The 27,523-nt window shown below is 46.6% G+C and overlaps 1 protein-coding gene across 1 annotated transcript; it reads right to left on the reverse strand.

The window, feature by feature from the left end:
• Positions 1–34: 34 nt before the first annotated feature.
• LOC134548525 (chromodomain-helicase-DNA-binding protein 1-like) lies at positions 35–27,249 on the reverse strand. The gene is given in 20 exon segments (XM_063393427.1): positions 35–6,352; positions 7,045–7,153; positions 7,393–7,507; positions 7,762–7,831; positions 8,377–8,437; positions 8,569–8,667; positions 9,713–9,921; positions 10,533–10,650; positions 10,653–10,692; positions 11,058–11,203; positions 12,857–13,022; positions 14,021–14,177; positions 14,606–14,720; positions 16,268–16,435; positions 17,479–17,552; positions 23,344–23,713; positions 23,791–23,958; positions 24,073–24,216; positions 25,009–25,704; positions 27,243–27,249. Coding segments are annotated over 20 exon segments (3,111 nt in total). The 3' UTR covers positions 35–6,273.
• Between the last annotated feature and the right edge of the window lie 274 nt (positions 27,250–27,523).

A 27,523-nucleotide genomic window follows, 5' to 3' on the forward strand; every position in this document is an offset into this window, starting at 1 on the left:
TGGGTTGTCTTACCTTTTAAAAATATTTAAGTTTCCAGGACATACAATGAGCTAGCAACTGGGAATGTATGAAGAAAATCTAGACCTCCTGGATTCCAGTCCTGCACTTTGAACTGCTCAGGAATGACCCAGGCCACAAATGGAACAACCGCAGAAGTAACTGAAGTTATTCCTATTAGATAGTGTACGTTTTGCATTATTGTGGCTTCTATAGATGGCACCTTTTATTTTTCCCCTCCACTTGGCCTTCATTCCCTTTTTCCAAAATAATGTCGGAGTTTTATTGGTAGTGCTTGGCCTCTGCTCAACACCCATAGCCCACAGAATGACTTCACAATGAAACAGTCAACCAGGAACGACAAGAAACCTTCCCATATCACTCTGATTTGGTAGTTACATTACCTCCTATTTTGCATGGCATACATGCTTACCCAACCCTGTGACTGACTGGAAAAGTCTGATATCAAATAATAGGCTCCATCTTGTATTATGCATCAACATGTGTCTAAACTTGCCCAGGGCCTGAGTACTCTGCCGCATTCCAGGGACTGTCTCTGCCCTGAAAAGCGTCTGACACCCTGCTGCAAGCCTGCCTCAGTCTCCCTGCCTGCTAAGGGCTCTCCGCTGCTCATGAGCTTGCTCAGAGGTGGGCGAAATGTGACAGAAGACAACAGGACACACCTCTGGGGCAGGGGAAAGACTCGGTACAAGGAGCAAAGGCCATGGAAATTCAGGGGAAAACGTTAACAAGGGAAAGAGGCCTTTACCAAAGGTCTTTAACTAGGCTTCTTAGAAAGCAAAAAAGAAGCTCTGCTAAATCTATTTCTTTTCCTACTATGGTGCCCCAGCAGCTGCTCAAGAAGATTTAGAGGATTTCGCAGTACTTGTTTCATGGTTCAGAGCAGCAGGACTTGTTGCAGTACCCCACGGAAAGGAGATTGCTACAGGCTGTAAGCTAGGGATGTATACAAACATCAGTGAGGACCAGCACCCTCGCCCTGCCCTGGTGCAGATACCTGTCAGACCCAGCAGTGAAGCCCCTCACACCTAACTAGGTCAAGGTGTTACACAAAAAACTGGCAAAGGAGGAATACACTGAAGATGGGTTCAGGGGCAGATTCTGAGATACTGTACATGCTTATCTGTCATCATCTGTTTAAACCTCTGAGACACGAGGAAATGTTTCGTATGAGTCAAGCTACCTGTGTAGTAGGGTTATAGTTCACAAATTTGTGAAGTGCTCTGCTCCTGTACACTACTGAATAGGTAAAATTAGAGTTGATTAGAGTTTTCTTTAAGGTACTTGGATGGATCTCATAGATTCACAGAATTGTTTCAGTTGGAATGGACCACTGGAGATCCAGTCTCCTCATTCAGAACAGGGTGAACTAAAGCAGGTTGCTCTGGGCTGTGCCAGGCAGGGTTTTGAACATCTTCAAAGACAGAGTCCACAAGCTCCCTGGGCAACCTGTTCCAGGGTTTAACACATGCATGGTAAAAATGAGGTTTTTCTCACATTTAAATGTACCTCAGTTTGCACCTGTTCCCTCTTTTCCTTTCACTAGGTCCCACTGAGAAGCGTCTGGCTCCACTTTTTTACTCCCTTCCAACTAATATTTATACATATTGATAGACATTTACACACATCAACTCCACTCTGAAACCTCTTCTCAAAGGTAAAAAAATCCCAGCTCCTGGTGTGTCAGATGCACCAATCCCTGAATCATGTTCGTGGACTCCAGTATGTCCCTGTCAAACAAAGTTGGTCTTCGGTCCAGACTGTGCTTGTAATGCAAGACACTTTCACTGTTCCATTCTCCTCTGCTTTGATATTTCCCTGTTCCTGCTGAAACAGCGGCCAGGAGATGTTTCAGGAAGGATTTGTAAGTGGTCAGGTGTATGGTCTGGCACTGCTTTATGGCTTGATCTTAGATGCACACACAGATGGATGAGGTGCTAGGGCACTTGTATGAAGCCAGGCCCAAACTGTTTCATGAAGTGGCACACAAGAAAGGGATATGATTTCAGATTCTTCATCCCTTTCCATAGCAGACTTGAGATCATTTTATGAGATTTATGAGATCATAAATACCTTTGATTTGCTCCAAATTTGTCTCTCTTCTGTGGAAAAGAAAGCAATCCTTATCATGTGAATGTCAATGCTGCAACCTCAAATTCACTCGAAGCAGCAGAGAAAGGCTAGTAGATGTCCTGCACCTATTTCAGCAAGTAAGTTATTAAATAATTCTTTTCTGCTTAAGCCACCAAAACCTGAGCCTTTTTCAGATTTTACAAAAAACAACTTCTGTCTTTCCTTAACTCTCTGTTGGTTTGTTTTTTTCAACAGCAACATGATTAGCATTCTCATTTCATACAGCTCCTTGAGGGGGTTGTTTCTATCCTTAGCTTTGAAGAAACACACCGGAAAATGTTACAAGTGCAAGCAGGAACATTCTCTTCCTGCCTGAAACATGAGGGTCCAGACAGTTCCTGTCTTCACGATGTTTTCTGAAGGGTCTATGTGCCTCCCCACCAAGGCAGTACCATCTGACCAGGGCCAAGATGAGTGGATGGTGTTGTCCAACTTGAAATCCACACACTTGCAGGAAATTCAAAGTGATACAGAGATCTGTGTTCTAGAGAGGAGACTCATATGTAATTCTGCTAATCCATCTACTGCATTCCTCAGGCTTGGACTTTTCACTATGAAAAGCATGAGTTGGACAGAAAACCAGGGAGAGATGAGGCACTTTCTGTAATGTGGACATTATCCTTCCCTATGGCAAATCCATTACGGTTTTGTATCATTCTGTCTTACACTTTGATTTGCTGATCATAGTGCATGAGCAACACTGCTATTCACTGAAATCATCTGAATAAAGGTCTACAATCTCTTTTCCAGGATCATGTACTGTAAAGTGGAGGGAGTTTTCACACAAATTGACATGTATGTTACACTTTTAAGTCATCTCTCAGCTCAAAACTTTGCTTTTCTTTTTCCTCCAGGACCTTGGCTTCACTTATTTTTAAATGAATCAATCTCCTTATTCTTATATTTTTATATGGATCATTGTTGTGGGTCAGATTCTGCTCTGTTTAGAGATACACATGTACAATATTTTTCTTAAGATACTGAGGTTGAATTTGGTGCAGATTTTCTCCATCACCTTGGAAACCAGCCTTCTACTTTGCTCAAAATCCAGGCTCTGCCTTCCCCAACACACAGTGAAATATCCAGATAATTTTTGTCTCTGACAAAATTCAATAACAAAATCACATATGTCCATAAAACCTGATTGATTTCTGAGCTTTCTAGTGTTTTTACTACTTCCTGAATAGAAAGGAAAGATCATTCTCAAGTTACAAGCCACTAAAGACAAAATTTGCATGCATAATGCCCTGAGCATCAGAGGCAGTGCTTTGTCAAGAAACACAAGCATGAGCTAAGCCAACACAAGGATAAATGTCACTCTGAATTACAGCCTGCTTTTATATAGCATCAGCTGGAGCCTGCAGCACGGGGTGCAAAGTTTTTTCCTGAGACTGGATGTCACTTTTTAGGTCCTATCTGATGAAACTGCTGGTACAGCCAATCTGAGCTGTGCATGATCGCGCCCTCAGCCGCTGACCTCACTCCAGCAGCTTACATTGAAACTTTAAGCCAACGTGCAATGACAGAAATGCACAAGGTGGCACTTTCCAGCTCTTCTGCTGCAAAAAATCTTCTGTGGAAGGAGAGAGAGAGAGAGGCCAGAGGGACATCACTACAAAAAAACTCCTTCCTTCCCTTTTGGGGTGGTTGCTATTTAGAAAAGGAAAATGCAAAGTACTGTGCAGCTGAAGAAACAGCATGACACATTTATTTTGTATAGCAACTTGTATAAAAGCTGCTGAGCCCTGTATGGAATTAATTATCTGAAATACATGATTTCTGCCCAAATAAAGACAAATGGTGGTGGGTAGTAACACTAGAAAAACTAGAAATACTTCACTTGGCTGAGATTCTGCAAAACTCAATTCAGGATTCAGTTGAAATCTCACTTCCATTTCAAAGCAGACAGGGGTAGAACTTTTCTTTGGGTTCAGCAGATTTTAAAAATACTAAAGAATATTGTTTCTTAAAAAAAGAGAAAGCAAGAAACCCACAACAAATCCCCCACACTCCAGAAGCATTTCCTAAGTATATTTAAAGGGAACAAAATAAGGTAGATTTCATCTATACAGTTGAAAAGGGTGAGAGAGGGAAAGAACCTGATTTATTTACTTGCCTCTGAGTTAGAGGGCTAGAACCTGTTACATACCATGACCTTTCCTCTGTGTTACAGGTACCTCTCAGCTCCCGTAGACCTTAAGGGGTAAGGGACATTGACAGCCAGCCCTGCTCTCCTTTGTAACTCTGCTCAGTCATAGCAGCATGGGGGGCACAGGACACAGGCTGAAACAAAGGCAAGCATGAGGCCTCAAAAAGGAATAGCTGGCCGTAGTGGGGGCGGACACACCATTTCAGCCTGTTCTGGAGGAGCCAGCCACAGGACAAATCCTCTGTTCATGTGCAGCTGGTGGCCAGAGCACCCATAGGTGTGTGTGGAGCTGAGGAACAAGACTGCATGCACTGGAATAGCTGGGAACTAAACCTTTTAACGAAGGGCAATGAGCATACAGGAAAAAGAAGAGGTGGAGGAACAGAGCCTCGAGTCTGCAGACTGAAATGATGTGTTCAGTCAAGGCTGCCAAAGGAAAAGGCGTAATTGGTGTTTTAATTCTGGGAAAGAGGGAGCGTTTTTCCAGGCTGGAGAAGCACTGTGAGCTGGCTAACAGTGCCACCAGCTGGCCTGCTGCAAGAGGGGCACTTTGAGAGGCTGGGGAAAGCAAGGTACATCCACTCAGCACCCCTCACCCTTCCAGGTGCTCACAGTCGGACTCGGATGCTGCAGGCACTTTGCCAAGTGCAGAGGGGGCTGCTCCTGGGAACAGCTGCAGGAAGGCTGTCCCCCACAGAGGTGCTGTGCAGCCTGGCTGCCCTCAGCTCCAGCAGGGTCCGAGGAGGTAAGGTATCCCATGGGGTTGTCTGCTCCAGCCAGGAGTAAACGCCAGAATATCCAGCTCAGGAGGCTTCTCCTCGTTTGGAGCACACCAGTCAGCACGACGAGCCATGGCAGGCCTGGAATGCTCAAATAACCAGATGGTGCCACAGGGGCAGTGTAGATGCAGCCAGAGATGTGTGTGGCAATGAGATATTTAGGGACATGCTTTCCACCGCTTGTGGGGTGATTTCCCGTCGGAAGATGAACTTTGAATTGAATTAAGTTTCATATCGCACACTGTCCCTGGTCACAGCACTTATTAGGAGAGCTACTCTTGCCTGGTTGTACAAAAGCACCCTAAATATGTGTAAAAAATAACCTAAAAATATATTGGTTACAAATAGTGTCAACAGTGTGAAAACCAGGAAAGTTTTCTTGCAGTAGAGCAAAGCCATCATCAAAAAGCCAACATCAAAAACTAAAAAGTGAATCAAAGGGTCATGGAACCTTTCACACAGTTTTTTAGACAGCAGGTAAGGAACTGGGTTTGCCCTAAAGCCGCAACAAAAAGCTGTGTAATGAAATAAGAGTGGGAGAAGGAAAGGTATCGTTTATAGTCAGTCTCAAATTTTGGCAGCCTTGCACACCTTTGCCAAGGATACTGGTCAGCATTTTGCTAGACTATAACCACATGATTTGGTAGCTAAATTTTATACTTGAACAAATGCAAGTCAAGTGGATTTCTGAGAAATCAGAAGAGGATGAACAGTTTATCCTGTGTGGTTGTCATACAGCTGACAGGTTCCTTTCTGCTGAGTTATATGTGGACACGTAGACTGAATGCCAGGTAACCACTAAAAAGCTGATTGAAAAGAGGTATAGTGAGATAAGGTATTGAATTTGAGACAGAAGGAGGGGGCAGGGAAATACAGCTAAACAATACTCTATTCCAAATCCCAACAATAACTTAATGTAAGGGATAACAATGGACCATCAGTTAAAAGTTTAATTTTCCATCTCCAAATGAGATCTGGGATTGAGCCAAGTCCTTCCTCTTTGGAGTCTGAAGTCAGAGAGAGTCTCATTCCACTCCAGAGCCACTGACAACACGCAAATGTTTGGGCCAGTCACAGCAGAGAGGTTCAGGTGTGAATAATGGCTCTGCAGCCCGTGTTTGTGACAAGAGTGCACGTGGACTGCCTGATGATGGCCACCTTTCGTGCATGTTCTTGGTGAAATTACTGCATCTTCATGGCTTTAAGACTGTTGTTGAAGATGAATATGGTTGTGAAGCAGAGGAAGAATCTTTACTCCTTGAGAAGTAATATCTAATAAAATGTCAAGGAAATGCTGTCAAGTGTCAACAAACACCAGACAACAGATGTCAACTAACAGATCTACCAAGGAGGAGAGCCAGAATGCTCTGAATACTTTTGTCTTTGTTTCAGGTTTTTGGTTTCACAGAATTGCTGACTGTGAGTATAGCAAATGCACATCTTCCAAGAGAAGGGACAAAACAGAGCCTCCTTGTGAACCTGCTTCCTTTCCTGGAAGATGGAAGCCTTCCTAAGCCTGTCCTAACACACCAACTTGCATCATGTTCAGCCAAGGAAGCAGGCTATCACCTGTTTGGAACACTGTAATGTTTTTTTATATTCTCATTTCTGCTGCTTTCTGAGTCACTTTTGTTAATCTGAAATTCCAGTCGTGTCTCCCACAGATGTGAGTCCAAGCTGTCAACAGAAGACTAGCACCTGGTTCTAACAAATTCTGACAGGCACGCTGAATCACCCTCATCTGTCACTGTCACCTGGAATGCTGAGTCTTCCGCGTGGAATGAGTACCTGGATGCTGTCAGAAATGCTGGATGCTGACAGCAAAGCGAGAGAAACCAGGTTTTTTAGCTGGACTGTGGCCTCTGTGCCTTGCCTTACTTCCTTGCTTCGCACTTACCAAGGTGTTTCCAGGACCATTTCAGTCCTAGATGGGGAACAGAACGAGACCCACTCCAGAAGGATACACAAGCGTGGGTACGCCCCGAGCTGCCAGGTGCTTTCGGACGAGGCGCTCGGTGCCGTACCAGTTGAAGCCTTTGGTTGCATGCCCGATCCATGGAAGATGCACTGTGGCTGACAAGGGGGGAACAGAGAGTGCACACTCCTCAGCAGAAGTACACATACAGAATGCAAGCTAGAAAAAGACTTCCAGCTACCCAACAAAGAACAGAAGAAATAGTTTTGAGCAACCTATCTGCTATGCAGATCTCACTTCGCTTCAGAAAAAACCAGTAGAGAGGTGGAAATTGGTCATCATCTTTAGGTGCAACCACACATGTATGGATTCGCTGTTCTATTGCACAGACACTCACCATTCCTTTTCTTGGCTGCTAAATAAATCTTCTTCAGGCCCTTTTCCAAAGCTGACAGCTTAATGCCAGACAGGTTGTTGGACCTATCCTGATGCTGAGCTACAATCAAGGCCAGCTAAGGAGAAAACACAAAAAATTGAAATAGAATCTACATACAGTACTAAGAGACACAGTGACAGTGCTGGAAAACTGCATTACTAACTTTTAGCTTTAATAAATGAAGGAAAGAACTCGTTATCTCTAATATTTAACTGCAACTTAGCCATGTTCAGTAATCAGTGCCATTATTGTGAAAAAGACAAAGTTCATTCCACACAGCTTCAAAAACATACGGATAGAGCAAAACAGGAAAAGGCTTCTCATTCTCACCAAATCTTGTCCTTTTTTCCTGGATTTTTTATCATCAATAGGGAATAGCAGGGTCCTCCTAACTCCAGATCTGTCCAGAAAAAAGAACAGGACAACAATAAAAAAAAAATCAGTCCTGAAGAGTAAACAAGCAGTCAATGAAGCAGTGATTTCACTGTCACATTCTGCATTATTCTCTGAGACTGTACTGCCCTCATGATGGTTTCAGCAGTCAGATCCTTTGCCCAGGGACACAGGACAAACATTTTCCCCCCTGAACCACACAGTCACACACACATCCCACTTAAATGGAAAGAGAGACACTGAAATGAGAAGCATCTCCCAGGAAATTTGAAAGATCCACATGTACACCTTATAGCACATGTTCATTCCTAACCAGCTGCAGGTATCTCAAAATTGTTAATACGTACTCAGGAAAAGATTAGTGCTTGGAGGGAAGCAAAGGCTCAGGTGAATGGTGCCTGAGGTGGCTTTCATCCTTCTTGAAAGCACTTTGACAGAAGATGCAGTGCTCTGTCTTACTTAGTGAAAAACATTCTGTGAATAATGGACAAGTTTGGAGTTTTTTCCCTTTTTTTATGACTTGTAGGATGGATTGGAATGATCAACCCCTACACAGAGTTCTCACACTCCAAACAAGCCAAGTCAGAGCACCACTGAAGCACTGCTTTCAGAGCTAGGGATGCACACATCCAGAGAAGAGTGAAACACGTGAGTATGGAGGTACCCAGGCTTCACTCCTGCAGTGTCAGTGGGGTTTTACCTCTTCCAAGTGTGTTGGCCTCAGGTCCTATTTCGATCTCTTACATTTCATCTTTCCTGCCATCTCATATATTTTCCTTGGCTCATCAGAATGAGTCTCTAGAGCAGTGAATAAACCACTCCTGCCCCAGCGGCCAGAGTCATCTAGAATGAAATAACAAGTTGGATTCCTTTTAGAAGTGAGGTTGAGACCACCCCTGCAGGAAAGGCACCTGCTCTGTACACAGGCAATGAAGGATTATCAAAACCAGATATGGGAACTACATACAGACTTAAGTCAACCACTATTGAAGGGACTATCCTAAAGATAAACCTCAGCCCTGGAGAAAAACAAACTTATCACAGTTCCCTGGAAAACTCTGCAGAAAAATTCCTTTCTGTCCACCAGGATTGCTGAAACAAGCACCAACCACAGCACTGAGCGTACAGATCTGGCAGTACCCTCACACACACACAGGTACACAGAGCATGCATGCAGTGTGTCCCCAGACTGGTGCCTTGGGCTTCCCACACCAGGTGTTTGATAGCTGCAGTTTTTCACTTCCTCTTGGCATTTGCACTTCAAGCACGAGCTTTTGTGCAGAGTGTAACACTAGCCAGAGCAGATGATGATGTTCTGCTGTAGCTCTGGACAGAGAGCAGCTCCAGCACTGCTTCAGGAGGAACTCTGTAATGTGACTTTATCTCCCTCAGCTTTAATGTCTTAAAAGAAGGCCTTAAATTAGGAGACTAGCCTAGAACCTCTGTGCTGTCAGTGTTGAGAGACAACCACCAAGAAACTCTGGCCTCAGCCTCTGGAAGTGTCTGTCTCCCTCTGCTGACTGGAAAAAGAAGATGAATTTCAGTATCTCAGTTTGATCCCTACAGCTTCCACAGGATAAACAAAAGGCCCTCCTCTCAGGAACTGTCATCATTTAGCCACAGATACAAAATTTCAAACCCTACAGGCACCTTTGAAGAGGTTTACCCATAAATCCAGAATGGGCATGCAAGGACCCTTGCACACCTTGCTAGTACTTATGTGAGTTATACATGCTGGAGTGGAGGCTGTATTGCCCCTGCACCACTTGAGATTAACTCAGACTCAAATCCAAATTATTTCAGAATTAGAAACTGTTGAACCATTAGGGACAATTCAGCCCCCTTGTTCATCCCACCCAACAATACTCCTGGTGTTCACAAGTCTCACCTAGGCAATGGGCAATGATGGCATCTTCCTCTTCTGCTTGGGGGTGGGTTACATCTCCCATGACGTACTTGATACAGTTCTGGTCTCCATCTTGGTAATCTAAATCCACATTCGGCCCCAACTCATCCTTCTCAAACTCCTCCTCAGAGCCACTTTCCTCTGAAGGAAGGCAGGGAGATGTGTAATGATTGGCCTCCCACTAGGCCATCCTGAAACCAAGAGAAGAGGATGTTCAATGAAGATCAAAGGTGGGGGCACACAGCGTGGTTTAAATCATTGCAGTGGAACACAGGAGACCTTGACCTGCATTCCCTCTGCTCTCTCCCCATTTTAGGCCACAACAACGGTTACCAAAGTTCTTATTTATAATAGGAGCCACATGCCAATGTGATAAGCCAATTGCAGGCATGGAAAAAGTGAGCACATAATAAAGGACAAGGAGCTATTTGGAGTGGTGAAAAGGAGGAACACCTGGGGAACAAGAAGGAGAAAGCAAATGTGTGCCAGAGAGTCACAGATGTCAGACCAATTTATAGGGGCCAACTGTAACATTTCAGAAAGCGTCTACCAAACACTCATTGATTGTACAGTCAGACATTGGGGCTCTTATTCAGGCCATTCTCTATGAATTAAAGTAGAGGTAAAGTCAGGCAGGGTATTCAGGAGGAAAGAACCCTTGCTAGGGACTCAAGCCATTTTTCCACCTTCACATCCCCGTGTTATGCAGTTTGAGCATATTATTTCCACCAATCAGACACATTCCAAGAGTACAATGCATCAGACATCAGTTTGCAAGTGGCAGATGCAATACAAACCATACTTTTTCTTGTGTTCTGCCTCTGCCTTTGCTGCTTTCTTTTCCTCCGTGAGCCTTGCTCTCTTGGCTGCTGCTTCTTGGCGCTTCTTCCTCCGAGCCTCCAGCTCCTCTTCACTCAGCGCTTCCTCTTGGCCAACTGCTCCTGAAGGCCTGTGAGAAGGGCCTGGAGAAAGAAAGAGGTGTCAGAAACAAACTGCTCATCTTAAAGCCATGCCTGATACCTCCTTAACCTACATTCCTTTCCCATTTGTTTACTTGTCCCCAAGTCTTAATCATCAGATCTCAGCTGTCATGTAATACATGGTTTTGTGACTTGAGTTTATCCAAGTGCCCTGTACAGCGTATCTCAGATCTGTTAGCAGAACTGCTGAGTTGTCAAGCCCTGATTCCAGAGCCAACTTTAGTACACTAACATCCAAATCTTTTAACATGCCTTCTGCAAGCTGTAGGTAAGGAGAGAAAACTGCCAGGTTTCGTTTTCCACAAGCCAATGGAAGAGCATCATGTTCCTCGTCACATCTGCCTTACATTTGCTTTGTTCTGGAGAGCTCTCCCTTCCTTGCTGGACTCTTCAATCAGTGCTTTCTGAAGATCCAAAAGCTGATCAAATGCCTTTTTGTCTTCTCTGCTGTGTTCTTTTGAATAATCTTTGCCTTCATACACATATATGTGATCCTTAAAAAATAATGAAAAAGGGTGAAAAGGAACTGAAACCTACTAACACCTAAAATGTACAGTGAGATCAAAAAAATTCTGGCTCTTCTGTGACATTGTTTTCTACCCCCAGCAGAAAAAGATCTTCACTCCCACAATTTTTTGGTATGACCAGAGTCACTATCGTGTAGAAACAAGAGAATCAAAGTTTGCTTCCTCTGACAAAAGCTTTTAATTTAAGATAATTTAAGATAATTTAAGATGTTTAGGCTGGCAAGGAAGCTTTCTTCCTATTTCAGTTAATTAATTATTTTAAATTGTGGTTCCATTGCTGTTCTCTTTGGTCATTCCATTTCTGCCAGTGGAGAATTCATTCAGCTCTGCTACGTAGTTACAGGCAGCTCTTAAAAAGGGACAGCAAATTTTTACTTTGACTTCCCGAATGAAATGAAAACACAGAACTCTGGCAGCCCGGGATTGCTGCTCCCCACATGAGTTATTTTCCCTCTACCTATTACACAGTGTGCTACCACTGCCCCTCTTTCAAGGCACCACCAGAAAATACCACTCTTTGCTAACTCTCAGCAAATAATTACTCATTGCTGGCAACTGCTGCTGAATAGACAATAACTGTCCTGCAGAGCCACATTTCAGCTTCAGTCACAAATCTGTATTTAAGCGCTACGGTGTACCCAGACAAAAATTCAGTCTTTCTCTGGGAAAGAATGCACTGGAAGAGGGAAGTATCCTTAGAATTTATTTTCATATAGCATGGGGCTATGAAAAACTCACCACAACTGGGTGACATTTGGGCTGGAAAGCAGAGTTTTGAAAACAGAGTAGGTTTGTTCTATCGACACCATGACTGCATTTCTTATCTCACTATCACCGTGGAGGCCCAACCAGGAAAACAGACTGGGGACACAGATCTGGGTGCAACAACAGCAGCAGGGCAGAAACTTGCCCTTAGTTTATTTTTCCATTATATATCTGTGGCAAGGTGACCATGGATTGGAGAAGGGTATCGCCACCTCTCCTGTCACATTGGTCCAGGAGGCTGTCATTCAACCTCCCCTTCTCTTGGAGAAAGTATTCATAACATTGCCAATATTTACAAAACATGGTCCTGTGTTTACAATTCACCAGCGTGAGAAACTGCATGTTTCTCCTTTAATATGAACGCTCAGCAAACCAGGAAAATTCATGGCAACAATCTCACCTTTTGGATTTTCATAGCCAATAATCTTTTATCTGGAGATTAAAAAAATGAAACACCTGTTACATGGCCTTTCCTTAAGTTACTATTACATCTTCAAAACTGTAGATCTGTCTGAATGGTTCTCTGTGGGAAAAGCAGTATCTACAATATGAATATTTCCCCATTTCTCAGGAATTTCCATCTAAGGTATTAAAGAATGAAAAGGAATTCAACTCTCTGAAGGCACTGAAACTGGGCAAGTATTGTTAATATTATCTTACAAACAGGCAAATAAGGACACAAAAAAAGAACAAAAATGCCAAAAAAGACTCAGAAATAAAGTTTGTGGATAGGCCACAAAAAAATCCAAGTAACTTAATTACAGTTCTGCTTTTCTTCTTCTTGCCTGAAAAATGCCACCTCTACCTGGGACGCCAGCATTCAAGTGACACAGCTATTTAGATTCTTGACTTACTCTCTGTATCCTCCTCTTCATCCTCTTCCTTTTGTGGCAGCACAGTGTCCATTATCCACTGCCCTCCTTTTGTCTCTCCCAGGATGTTTTCCAGCTCTACATCCTGTACAGTACTTCCCTCAGAGGAGAGCAACTTATCCAGGCCAAATTTCAAGATTTCACTCAGCTTTAACAAAGAGAAGAGGAAGTTCAGTATTATTATCCTCTAATTCCATGTCAATCACAGTGTCTCGAGATTCTCAGGCTTAAATGCAAAGGATGTATGAGTGGAGGAGCCTAAGCTTTAAGTCTGCCTGTCAAAGTACTTTTTCTTTAACATGCCCCATTTTCCCAACACCTGACAGGACAAGCCCCAACAACATAGCTCCCTCAATCATATCTCATCCAGACTTGAACAGTCATTTTTCTTCAGGGCTAAATGACAAAATAGCACTGTACTGACTGCATCCAAGCAGCTTTCCTCACAACCAGAAAGGCCAGGCTTGCTTTTGCCCTCAACCCCTTTAAAACAAAAGCCCAAATACCATAAAAATCCAGGGGGACAAAAATATCAGCCTGGAATTTCCTATGGGCTCAGTTCCACTTCTCCCACAGAAACTGTAACTGCTGAGCTACATCCAAATGGGGCAGGGAGGGCAGCCAGAGAGTGAAAGGATACACTAAATCCAAACCTCTCCTAGGTTCAACTGCACACAAGGGACATATTCCCTTAAATGTCACTTCACTTGATGTTCTGAAGCCAAGTTCTCAACACAAACCTCAGCTTTCAGGTCGGAATTATAAAGCATGCCCTGACTCCTGAGACACTGTATTTGCCAAGAGGCCAAAAGAAGGTTGAGTGAGTTTCAGACGAACAACCAAAAGCTGTCCAGTTTATCACCTGAGTTCTTATCAGCTCTGTTTGTGAGAGAAAAGCACCAGGACAGATCAGCTCAAGAAACAGTGAGTCAGCTTCCACTTTTTATAATTTCCACTAATTATAATTAAAAAACAAGTAAGACAAAGAAAGGTTCTGTCTTCCCCTCTTCTCCAAGAGAACACACCCTTTTTCACAACAAACGCACTTCAAAATTGCAAAAACTCTTCAAACATCAGATGTTGCCTGGACCTGGGATGTCATTTTGGTTCCTACATACAGAAGCTGGGGCTGTAACTCTGGTTTACCTGTAACTCTGCTGTTCCCTGAGGCTTGGGTGCTCCCAGAGCAAACTGCCCCCCTTCCACAACAGCGGCGTTGGTCAGCCGGAGCTTCGAGGCGGCTCTTCGGTAGATGATTTCTTCAACTGTATCCCGCCCAATCAAACAGATAATTTTTACAGGCCTTGGAAAGTTTAAGGAAATCCTTATTACTTACTTTCTTTTGAGGTGCACTAAGGTATTTACTGTCCCCTCACCCACTCCTTTGGTAGGTAAAGAAGACAGGAACAAAATGTGCAAAAAAACCCAGCAGAAATGTGATGCTGATACAATTCTGCTTGACACAGGAGGAATGCTCACTGCAAAAGTGCAGGCAAACCTCCACCCTCCATCTCCTACTCCAAATTTACAAAGTTCCCACCCTGGATACATGACAAGGACAAGACTGTATGAGGCTGCAGCTGGAAAATGAAGGCACAAAACCTTCTCTGCTCCCCTTTGATGTTTTATCTATCCTCATACTTTTAACTTTCCACTGCCTATGGAAGGGGAAAGTAATACTGAGAGGCCAAGAGAGTCAGCAACCAAACCACAAGTAGTGACATTTCTCACTTGTGCTGCACAATCCAGTGAGCTCTTGCTATTGCTTGCAAGTCATTTTGTGGGTTAAAATCACTATCAGTAAAAATAACTGTATCTGCTGCTGTCAGATTCATGCCAACTCCACCTACAAACAAAAGAAGAAGGTCATAATATGTCACCAACAGAAAATAAAGGAGAAGCTGGAGAATTTATGCAGTGCAAAGTTCTGTCAGATCTAATCAACTGTGTCTACTCCAATCCATCTCTCAAACCCAAATCTAAATCTCTTAAGGATCTAAACACATGGGTAAAGCTTCCATTTCCAGCTTCCAGCTTTCTGCAGCAGTCCAAAAAGAAGCTGTATAATGCAATGTAATCAAAAAACTTAGGTTGTGAGCGAACCAGTGCAAAAGGGACTGATTGTCAAGACTGATGGACACAGACATAATTCTGCTGCTGCCAGGCAGATCATCCCTGCAAGGACTAGCTTCCCTGAAGCCACAAGGGACTGCCCAAGTCATCACCTGGCTGCAGCACAGAACAGTGGAAAACACCAAGCCAAACTACAATAACCAGAGCCCAGGTGTTCTTAAAGGTTCTGATGTTAGAACTTGGGCTCTCGTGAAATAAAAAGATAAGAAAACCCAGTTAATTTTACATTTTAAAATACCTCCACTGTGACCACATACTGTATTTAAAGAGGGGACAGCCTGCTGCCTTACATTTCCCCCAGCTCATGACAAGACACCTTCCTGTAGTCAGAAAATCCAGCAAGTGGAGAGTCACACACCTGAAAATCTCTGTCCATAATACAACAGCACTGGCAACACTGTTAGCACACCTGCTCCCAGCTGAATACAAGATGCTTTGGCCAGACACAGCAGTGTGCAGTAAAAAACAACCCTCAGACTGGCTGGCATGGGAGGGAGAGCCCAGGCACTGTGGTGAGAGACTCACACACTCCTGACACACATCCAGCATTAGGGTCTTCCCTTCACCAGCCCTGTGTGCTGCCCTCCGTGCGCTGTGGTGCAGGCTCATCGAGACACGTCTAACCAGAAGCCCAAAGGAAGACTTGGTTCCAGTCTGATGTTTGAGCCAAGCAGTGTGGATTCCTCCTCTGGAGACAAGCCTGGCTCTGTGCTTCTTTGAACAGAGAGACAGGGAGGTTTGAAACTGTGCAGAAGACACAGATCTGCCCAGCGAGCGAATAGGGGAAGCAGCACAGATGGCAGTGCCATGGAGCTCTCTGCAGCCTCAGGACAGCAAAAGGCTCTCGTTTCAGCCTGTCTGCCAGCTAAAGAAATGTCCACGTTCAGCAAACTTGAGAAGCAATTCCATCAGCTTACTTGAAGGAAGTCTGTTCCTGCCCAAAGTCTGATGCTTGCAGAAATAAAATGGTAGTGAGATTCCTTAAGCTCAAACTGGCACAGAGACAGGCATTATGGAACTTGGAATAAAATAAACTCAAGAGGCTGCAATATGAAAGGATCTTGGCATCATCTGCCAAAAGGAAAGCACAGAAACCAGATGTCCTAGATGAGAGACCCAAGTTCAGGATATGTCCTGTCTCCCTCAAAAATCCCCCACACGAGCAGGCTCTGCAGGATTCCGAATTCCCTGAAACTTTGCCAGAGAGAATAAAATAAAGAGCACAAAAGCAAGATGGGTTGTTTGTCTCTCCTTACTTACCTGCTCTGGTGCTCAACAGGAAGATAAAGATGGGCTGTTGACCAAAGTTCTTGATGGCAAGGTGTCTCTCCTCACCCCTCACAGAGCCGTCCAGCCACTTGTAGCTGTAGTCTTTCCAAACAAACAACGTGAATTTCTGAAATTTTGCCTTTGCTCTGACCCTCTTACCTCATTCTCTGTTGTCTCACTGCTGCCCTGAATCCTTTTGTGCCAAATCCTCCTGACTTGCTTCTCATTTTATTGCCTTCACTTCCTTCATTTTTTCCCATTTAAACCTCATATAAACTGAGGTAATGACCCTGACTTCCAGATTGACTGTTGGTAAGGAGTAATTTAGCTGAGTCTGAAGCAGGGACTCTGAGCATTTAATTTACTGCTTGGAAACACAACAGGAAAATTCAGAGCCCAAGTAAAAGAACACTAGCACATAGTCCCATTTCAGACTATGCTGTGCTGGATGTTGGCCCCACAAAGCATGCCAACAACCATCAGATCTTCCTCATCCAAACTCTCGCAGCCTTCAGCGTGTGCTTTGCTGTCAGCAAGCAGTATGGGATATGGCACTACATTTGGCTTTATCCTACATTATGAGTTGTCCAAAACCATAAACACCAAACAAAGCCTCTTTCATGGGAAATCCTAAGTAGGCATGGAGCCATGTGGATTGAAACAAAAGAAAAAGCCCCAAGAACACATTGCTAACCTTGCCAAAAACGGTCTGATCCAACCTGCCCTCACAGACATGTTGGGGCCCCACTGTCAACAATTGTTTTAATCAAAAATTAATTCCTGGTATAACTGTGGCTCAGTTTGTATTTTGTTCTGGACAAAGTGAACCTAGAGCAAGCCTACTTGCCTTTACTGCAATTCCTTCAGCACACAGGTACACAACTGAACACAGGTGTATAATGAAACATTGCTATTCTGCCATTTGTTAGCTCCATTTTATCAAGGCACAAAAGATGAATCTACTTTGAAGAAAAACATTTAACTGCCAGCTCATTTCAGGAAGCTGGTAACAGCAAAGGGCTGAACTCAAGACCCTCCAACTCACGGAGCTGCTGCAGGAATATGGTCCCTATCTACCAAGAACCCAAAAAACTTAATCGCATTCCTTTCTCCACCCCAGGCAGATCAACCCAAATCACAGGAACAGTATCTGGCAGCGATCATTAGGACAAGCCCCCTCCATCAAAGTGTGCAGAACATACCCCTGTAGTCCCTGTAGTCCTGCAGGATATCGAGCAGCTGAGTCATCTGAGAAAAGAGCAACACACGGTGGCCACTGCAAGAAGCACAAGAAACCCTGTGATCCTGAGCACACTGTGACAGCATTTCACAGCCTGCTGGGGGTCACAATAGCTTAACCACTCATTATTAGTCCCTGTTACACAGCAAGGCCTCCCAGAAGCACAGCCCATTCCCTCACCACGTTTTCAGCTCCACATCAGGTTTGGGCCAGCAGAGGTGACAGCTGGGACAGTGCCTGGTGGGGAAATGGTGGAAGGAGAGTGAAGAGGCCAGAGATGCTGTGTGAGGAGCTGGGAACAAGGGGTAATCCTGCTGCCTTTCCTCTCCCCTTGCAGTGGTTCCCTTCTGGCCCAGCAGTGAGCAGCCCACGGCCCTGCAGCAGCAGTTCTCAGAGTGGAGGTGCGACTCAGTGGTGCCACGAGGCACAGGTCAGTACTGGCAATGTCCCCTCTTCCCTGGGCTAAAGGCTCAAGGAGACTGTACCAGGACAAGTCAAACCACATCAGCAAAAGAACTTTCTGGAGACCGAGATCCCCTTACAAGGATTACCACAGCTTTGGGTCCACAAAGCTCACAGGTCATACCCCAAAGCAATGGGAAGAAATATCTGTACTATCCTTGGTTTTTTAAGCACATTTCCTCAGGAACCTGAGTCACTAAGAACATGAGCACTGTCCCTGGAGAACTTGGATCTTTGCAGGCACCATCTCTTGTTGGTAGCCTTCATCTCTCTGTCCTCTCCCTGCACAGACCAAGGCTGGACGTGCTGCCCGAAGGGCTGGAGAAGGTTTCAGAGAAGCTGCTATTTCCTGTCCTTTGATAAGGTGAACTGGGCTGAGAGTGAGCAGAACTGCACTGGGATGGGCTCCCAGCTGGTGGTGATCAACAGCAAGGAAGAGCAGGTAGGTGCACAGGGCTGAGAGAGGGACCCAGCAGGCAGAGACAAAGTGCTGGGCCCTGGAGGGGACTCAGAGCCCCTCCTTGTCCTGCAGGGAGGGGGAATGTCCTGTCTGCACCTCTGCAGCACCAGCCCCAGCCCCCAGGGACTCCTGGTGCCTCCCTGTGCTCACTCCTGCCCCTCATGGACATTGCACTCTCTCTGCTTGCCAGATTTTCCTCTCCAGGCAAATAAAACAATCTCCAAGAAGAGAGAATTTCCACATTGGTCAGTTTGCAGAGAAGGTGGGCCAGTGGCAGTGGGTGGACAAGACTCCATACAATGTGACAGCAGTGTGAGTATCTCTGGATGGAGAGTGTTGGATGTGACTCCTGGTAGGGAAAGAAAGTAGGAGAGATGTGAAGGTGACTGTTGGTGCAACAGAGGGAGATGTCATGAACTTGTCCTGGAGGCCGACAGAGGCCTCTGCTGGGTGTGGGGTGCTTGGGGGGAGTGGTGGTGATCAGCTCCCCCAGCAGGATGGAGCAGGGCCTGTGGTGCTGGAAGGCTGTAGGAGGCAGGCAGGTTTCCATGTGACACTGGTGCCAGTGGAGTGGCAGCAAGGGCACTGCTTGTGTCCATGAATCACCAATAAGAATTTCTGTCTCTTCCCTTCAAGCCTTGCATCTCACTGAGGTCTTTTCCAGCAGTGAACACTGAGGATTAACAAGCCTATCTCTGTCACAGGTTCTAGCAACAGGGAGAACCAAGTGAAGGCCTTGATGAGGGTTGTGTTATAATCCACAGGGATACAGAACTACCCAACAACTGGAATGACATCAGATAGTTCAAGCATCATCGGATTTGTGAAGCTGCAGCAGTAACTGTGTGATGGAAATATCCCTGTCCTGAGTAAAGCTGGGAGCTGAGCAGTGAGCTGGGAACAGTGCTGGCTGTGCTGGGAGGAGCATGGAGCTCTGACACATCTTCACTGTGCGGGGTGGGACCATTCCAAGTGAAATGAGCTTTGTCCAGCATCCCCAGTGTACATGGTGGCTCAGGGAACACAGGAAGGCTCAGGCTCATCAAAGCAGGTCCCGTGTTCTTGTGTCCTCTTCTCTCTGAGTGGGTCCAGGAGCCTCTGGCTGAAAAGAGATGGACTTGTCCAGGAGGGAGACACAGGAATGGAAGACAGATATCCAGAGATTCAATGTCCTTTGTCTCCTTGAGCAGAGCTGTTTGCTGTTTGTTGAGTCACACACAAAATGTCCCCTAGCTGTACTGGTTTTGCTGAAAGAATTCTGAAAACTTAGACAAGAGAAAATACAATATCACACCAGTGGTAAAAAGACCTGTGCTCTGTGTGCACATCTCTCTTTCCTTTTCCATCCCTAAGCTGTGGGGGCATCAATCTGGGAATCATGGAATGGTTTGGGTTGGAAGGGACTTCTAAGGATGGTCAAGTTTCAAGCCCCCTAGGTCATGGGCAGAGACACCTTCCACCTTCCACCCCTTCCAGATTGTTCATAGCCCCATCCAGCCAGACCGTGAACATTTCAGGGATTGAACATCCAAAGCTCCTATGGGCAACTGGTTCCAGTGCCTCACCTACCTCACAGTAATGTATTCCTTCCTAATATTTAATCAGAACCTGCCCTATGTCAGTTTAAAGCCATTCCCCTTTGTCCTATCACTATGTTCTTGTGCAAGAAGTCCCTCCCAACAAGGCTATTTCCAGTGCTGTAGTATTGACACTTGCAGGGCTTTGCCTTCTTTCCACAGGACACAGTCAGTAAGACAAGCAGATGTGAAGAAGTGTCACAGGCAGCTGTGAGCAAGCAGTCAGCAGCAGAGACTTGTGGTGGTATCAGGGACCTGGAGAAGTGCAGGGCTGCAAATATCCTCCCTTCCCTTTCCTGTGTCCCTGGGCTCTCGAGCTTCTCAGTGCAGATGTGCATCTGACACAGAACCAGCTCCTTCTGTGATGCCACCTGAGTTAATGTTCCTTGGTGTCCTGGGCTGGGAACACGACCACCGTGCTCTTCCCAGCCTCTCTGGGGCTGAGATGCTTCTCCCCTCTTGCAGTGGCCTGGACAGCAGCCAGTGATCAACAGGAGTGTGAATGCAAGCAGCTCTGTGAATGGAATAGCTGCAACGATCTGAGGGGGCATTTGCCTCCAAAGCACTGCTGGTAAAGGAGAACATGACCACCAGCTTAGCAGCAACCAGGGCATTAGGGAAAGGCTTCTGAGGCACAGAAGAAACAGTCTGGAAACAAAGGTTGGGAGAAGCAAGGAGAGTTTGAGAGAGAGGAGAGAGAAGTGGCAAGGAAGTGGCCACCGTGCTCAGGTGCTCTGCAGCTTGGCCCCCTCTGTCTGTAAGGAGCTCCCTGGCAGCTGAGTGCCATGGGTGACCTCACTCAGGACACTGAGGGCTGCAGCAGGCACAGACCCACAGCTCTGCAGGTGACAAGGTGACCCTGGGCTTTCCCCTGTGGCTCCCAGGCTGCTGGGAGAGGTGTGGATACACACCAACCCCACGTCTCCAGTGGGAAGTGTGCGAGACCCAAGGGCCCCCTGCTTCCACAAAGGGAATGTGTTCTTGCAGCTGCACTTCTTGGGGGGCTGGTGGGAAGCTGGAGATGGCACAAGTCTTGTGAATGTGTTTTTATATGGGGTGAGAGCTTGTGAACATCAGTTACATGAAGATGTTTAGAAACACAGGTTCTGACCTATTGTAATAAGTTAGTCAAGACTCCATTATCTTCATGCGGGAAAAGCCAATTCTTTATTCCCATCACTTATTTGACACAGTTTTCACCACCTCGTGTGCAGCATCCTCTGGCTGGTAGTTTTCTTACCACTTCATTTATTGCTCAGAAGGTGATTTGTGTGTATGTGCTCAGATTCAGGTTGTCTCCATTTTTCCTTTATGGCTTCTCATGGGACAGATCTTATTGTTTCCACAGATGCACTCATTCTTCAACCCAAGAACAGGTTGTTGTGTTAAGGAACCTTTCATACCAAGATGGTTTTCACATGGAACTTGCACATTGCTTAATTACACTTTGAAGAGATGACAGGCCAGCTATTAATTTATTAGAGCTGGCCTGATTTTATGAGGCCTTTCTTTTATAATTCTTTTACCTGTCACAACATCTCTCCCTGTTTTATTAACTAAGCTCATAAGTTCTGATGTTAAAACAGTTTGCATCTTATTAAGGATACTACTGATTATCTATTAAATATGGGACAAGATACATAAAAACCCAATTACAATCAACAAAACTTAAATCCACTCATGTCACTGACACAGGATCTTGCAGCATGAGAAAAATAAAAATAATGTCTGGTGTCTCTAGGGGAAATTGAGATAAATGACCATTGTTTTAAAGTCCAAATAGTTCAGACTCAGGAGAAAGTCCACTAGCTGGAACTGTTGATCTTAGACACCACTGAATGTTTTTTGGGGAGTCTGGAACAAGGAATAGCTGAAGAAGGTTAGTAGGAACACTGTACCATGATGATGATATAGGGCTTTTGCTGACAAGTTTCCTCTGTAAGTCTCCAGACACAGCCAAGCTCTGGCACCCCTGCTTTTGCTCCTATTCTGATTACGAAGGCTGGGTGGAGATAAGGTCATTTCTCACTGAGCCTCACGTTCTCAGAGGCAATGGATGCCTGATCAAATGAATAGATGACTACTTTTAACCTGCTGGTGATAAAACACATGCATATCTTCTCTTTAAGTTAATGAATCAATTAGGCTTTGCTGTTGTACACTCAGCTGGGATTTAGATTTAATGACATTTTTTCCAAATTTTGAATGTAAATATTGCATTATTCAAAATGATTTGTTGTCCTTATCTTTAATGTATATATTGTCTTATTTGAATGTTCTTAAGGCGTTAAATTCCCCTTCTTTTTGGTTTGGTTTTTTTAATGAGATGCATGTCTTTTGTGATGAGTATGAAGGGAACATCAGAACAGAACAATGTGTAGTGAAACCAAAAACTTACAGCAATCAGGAATAATTCAAATACAACAATCAGGAATATTTCAGATAACACACATGATTAATAACAATACATACATAATTAATAATTAATATGTGAAATTAGGTAATTAGCAATCTCTGAAATGCTGTCCCATCATCCCAGAGTCTGCAAACAGCTGATAAACCCCAAACCAGTGAAGAATGGGATAATCATCTCTAGAAAATGCTCAATCCAAAACTAGGTTCAGCTGTCATATCAATCGGTTCAAATTGCTAAGTCAAAGACACTTAGTACCTTTAAAAGTTATAGAAATGACAAGATGTAGCTTGTTCTGCTGTTACTAACACAAAAAGAAAATGAAAACGTGAACAAGCCATAACAGAAGTAACAGCATGATGGTGTGGAGGGATAAAAGTCACAACAAGCGTATGAAACTTAAAAAGGAATTTAGTTATGAGAAAAACAAACGGCAACTGCAAATTTCACAGAAACAGAAATTTAGGAAGACCTTTCAGAGTGCAAGATTACTGGAAAAAAAATTATAATACCGTGTAATTGGGCAGACTGCTGAACAGCTGAGTAGCTTCTTGTGATTGTATTTTGTGTCATTTCATCTGGAAATGTGTTAACATTCTTGTTAAAGAAATCAGACTGTATTGAAATCTTTGACAAGTAATAAGGCGCTGCATTTACTGCTTTCTATATCGCCAGCTACCGTCAAACTGTCAAAAATGAGAATTCGGTCAGAAAACAACATTAACTTAAACCCCCCTGGATCACCGCGTTGTCACGGCACACAAACACGATGCGCAAAGCTTCATCGAACAGAGGCGGTCAGAAAGCCCCGCGCTGGAGCGGGGGCTGTGCTGCCCGCAGGGAAAAAGGAAAGGAGGGGGGCAGACAAAGAGAGCTCCGGCCGCTGCCCGCTCCGAGAGAGCTCCGGCCGCTGACCCCTCCGAGAGAGCTCCGGCCGCTGCCCACTCGGAGAGAGCTCCGGCCGCTGCCCGCTCCGAGAGAGCTCCGGCCGCTGCCCCCTCCGAGAGAGCTCCGGCCGCTGCTCGCTCAGAGAGAGCTCCGGCCGCTGCCCGCTCAAAGAGAGCTCCGACCGCTGCCCCTCGCAGCCGCTGCGGGCAGAGGGAGAAGCGAACGCGGCCGCGCTGCGCCCGCAGCCGCGGGGGTTCGGTCCTGAGTCCCGCCCTGACCGGGCGGCGGCGGTAGCGGGCGTCGAGCGGGGCCGGCGCGGCGCTCCCGGGGCTGCCGCATCCCCGCGGGCCCCGAACACCGCGGGAGAAAAGCGGAGGGGAAAGGAACACAAAACCCTCTAGAGACCGCACGTGGCAAAAGGGGAAACAGCGAAACAAATACAGAGAGGGTTCAAAAGGCACTGGCGGCTCCTACCTGGCGGCCCGGCAGAGCCGCGGCTCTGTTGAAAAGCCCGCGCAGAGAGCGGGCGGGAATGAGCGAACGGCATTGGAGCTGTCAGCTCCGGGAAGGAGCCGGGAGCAGGGAGCGCCCGCAGAGCCGGCGCGTTCCGGGCAGCCGCGAACCGAGCGGGCCCGGGGCTTTCTGCAGGGTAAAACCTCAGCGCGCCGAGCTGTCCCGGGCCCTGCCGCCGCCGCGGCTTCCCGGGGAGCGGGAGCGGCCCCCCCGCGCCCCCGGGGCTCCGTGTCCCGCCGGAACCATCGTGCGGAGCCGCGGGCACACGGCTCCGTCTGCGGGCCCTGCGCTCGCTCCCCCCCGGCGGCTCCGCGGGGCTCGGGCCGGAGCGGCTCCCAGGCGGCTTTTCCGTGCGCGGCACGTGTCCCGTGTACGGGACAGCAGGAACTTGAGAGGGGAGGAATGCTTGAATCCCCAGGCATCACCTGTAGGCATGGAGTGAACATTTTGGGGGTAAAGTTGAGGGGTTTTATTTCCACTGGACGGTGGGAATAAAAGCTGCAATAATCTGTGGAGGACATACAGCAGATTTTTGGCGGGAAAAATCTGAGGGGATCTCTCGGGCAGAAAGCTGGCTTGAGGAAAGGCGGGAGAAGTCTGAGGTAATTTGGAGAGGTCGGGCGGAGAAAATTCTGTGAAAAAAATCGGAGTTAATTTTAAAAGGACAGAAAGAACATTTTAAAGTAGAATCTCAGGTAATCTACAGTGGACTAAAGGAATATTTTGGAGGCCAAATCTGAGGTAATTTGTACAGGAAAAATAGAGAACATTTGTGAGGGAAAATCTGAGGTGAATCAGTAGGGGGAAAAAAAGGACATTTTGGAGATAAAATCTGACCTAATAATTAGGTGGCATTTTGGGGCTTAAATCAGAGGTAACATACAGATGCAGATGGGGACACTGTGAAAGAAAAATCTTATGTAATGTCAATGGCATAGAACATTGTGGAAGGAAAATCTGAGGTAATCTATGAGGACCAGAGAGGCACTGAGGGTGCCCCTAGTGATGCTGAGGGTATAGAGTGTCACTGAGGGGACATGTGTCCTCCCCAGGGGGTAATAGGTCACTAAAGGAACGGCTGATGGTTCCTGTGCAGCTGAGGGGCCGTGAGTGTCACTGAAGGGAAGTAGATGTCACTCGTGTTGCTGATTGGCACGGCAGGGCAGCGATTCCCCCCACGTGCGGGGCCCTCGCCCCTCAGAGCCCTCAGGCGCAGGGGCGGGAACACAAACGCGCCGCGCGCGCTCTCCGTGCCGCGGCCTCGCGCGCTCTCCGTGCCGCGGCCTCGCGCGCTCTCCGTGCCGCGGCCGCGCGCGCTCTCCGTGCCGCGGCCGCGCGCGCTCTCCGTGCCGCGGCCTCGCGCGCTCTCCGTGCCGCGGCCTCGCGCGCTCTCCGTGCCGCGGCCTCGCGCGCTCTCCGTGCCGCGGCCTCGCGCGCTCTCCGTGCCGCGGCCTCGCGCGCTCTCCGTGCCGCGGCCTCGCGCGCTCTCCGTGCCGCGGCCTCGCGCGCTCTCCGTGCCGCGGCCTCGCGCGCTCTCCGTGCCGCGGCCTCGCGCGCTCTCCGTGCCGCGGCCTCGCGCGCTCTCCGTGCCGCGGCCTCGCGCGCTCTCCGTGCCGCGGCCTCGCGCCGCGCTGCCCTCAGGGGCGGGGGCGGGAACTCGAAGCCGCGGTGTCCCGGCGAGGCGCCGGGCGGGGTTCCGTGCCCCGTCCTCGATGCGCCCCGGGGCAGCCCCTGAGGTGAGACACGGAGGAGGAGTGGACGGCGGCCGTGGCGGGAGCGCACGGGGCTTCAGCTGGCGAGAGGAAGAGATGAGGTAAGTCAGAGGGGACAGGGAGAACTTCATGGGAGAGGAATGCGTCAATTCGCAGGCGTCACCTGTGGGGCAAGGAATGAACATATTGGGCTGAAATTAATCACTGTGGGAACAACAGCTGTGCTTATGTGTGGAGGACAATGCAGCAGACTTTTTGGGTGGGAAAACGTGAGGTGATGTCTAGGGGAGAAAGATTTTGGGGAAAAGTGTGAGGTAAATGGGGAGGATGGGCAGACAAAATTTTGTAATAAAATCTGAGGTAATTATAAAGGCCCAGAGGGAACACTTTCTGGGGGTGAAATCTGAGGTAATCTGCAGAGGACTGAATGAATGTTTTGGAAGGAAAATCTGAGGTAATCTTTAATGCTGAGAATAAACAGTGATGGATAGGTTGGTGCCCCTATTGATGCTCAGGGTGTGTGAGGGGCACTTAGGGAATCCGAGTGTCACTGAGGGGACATGTGTCCCTGAGCGAGTGGCAGGTGCCCCAGGTGTCCCCGAGGGGGTAATAGGGCACTGAGGGGAGATAGATGTGAAGCCCAAAACTGGGCAAGAAAACAAAAGTCTTTATTCAGGTGGCTACAGAGCAGGAATTTGTTTCTTCAGAGCTGGGACTGAGGTGGATCTGTCCACCAAACCTCACTCAGTCTGCTTTAGCCTTCACTTGCATTTTAAAAGTCCTCTCATTCAGGGTCATGGTTACAATGTGTCATATTTGTATAGAGCTTTGTTATGGTTTAATAGGAGTCTGTTGGTTTTGTGTACACGTGGGTTCCTTCTGTGGTGGTGTTCAGTCTTCTGGTGGTCTTTTGATGTAGACTTGTGTAGCCTTTATCACGTTTGGACTTTTTACCTCAAGCTTCAGCACATGTCTGGTGCTGCTTGCTTTTTTTCAGTCTGACTTGTTTTGAGCTAATTTTGCATTTTGCCAGTTCCATTAAAACTTGCTATTTGGGTCTTGATGGTGCTTGTTATCTCCCTGGCTTTGCTGTCTTGCTTGTTTTACCTGCACAGCTTGGTGCAATACTGCCTTGGTACAATACAATACTGCACTGCTTTGCTACAATACAATACTGCCATGGTACAATGCCATACTGCTTTGATATGATGCTATACTGCCTTGGTACAATGCTGTTTGGTAGAGTACAATTGCTTTGGTACGATAGAACGCTGCTTTGGTACGATAGAATACTGCTTTGGTGCAATACTGCTTTGGTACAATACCGTAGTGCTTTTGTACTATACTATACTGCTTTGGTACATTAGAGGAGTGCTTTTGTACTATACTATACTGCTTTGGTACCATACTGCTTGCAACCTTTTGTTAACGTACCATTTAGGATTCAGGTGCCACTTGGGTTAGTCTGAGGGGGACTGTGTGGGTCATTTGAGGGCAGGCAGGTGCCCCGTGCTCCTCTGCGGGGACAGGAGGCTCACTGCAGGGGTGGCAAATGCCCTGTGTGTTGCTGGGAGGGCACGCGGGTGAGTGAAGGAATGGTGGGTGCCCTTCGTGTTGCTTAGGTGACACCAAGGTCCTGTGAGGGGGAGGCAGGTGCCTCAAGTAGTGCTGAGGAAGCGTGAGGGTCTCTGAGAGGTGTACGGCCCATCGTGCATGTCTAACTTGGGCGGTGTCACCTTTGGCATACAGGATGAACCTTTTTGGCTGAAATTAATCAGTGTGGGATCAAATGCTGCACTAATGTGTGGAAGACAATGCAGCGGACATTTTTGGCAGGAAAATGTGAGGTGATGTCTAGGGGAGAAAATAGTTTTTGGGGAAAAGTGTGAGGTAAATTGGAGAGGATGGGCAGAGAAAATTTTGTGAATAAATCAGAGGTAATTTTAAAGGTCAGGAAGGAACAAATTTTGGGGGTGAAATCT

The sequence above is a fragment of the Prinia subflava genome, chromosome 3 (assembly GCF_021018805.1).
Source record: "Prinia subflava isolate CZ2003 ecotype Zambia chromosome 3, Cam_Psub_1.2, whole genome shotgun sequence".
In the NCBI taxonomy this organism is placed as follows: domain Eukaryota; kingdom Metazoa; phylum Chordata; class Aves; order Passeriformes; family Cisticolidae; genus Prinia; species Prinia subflava.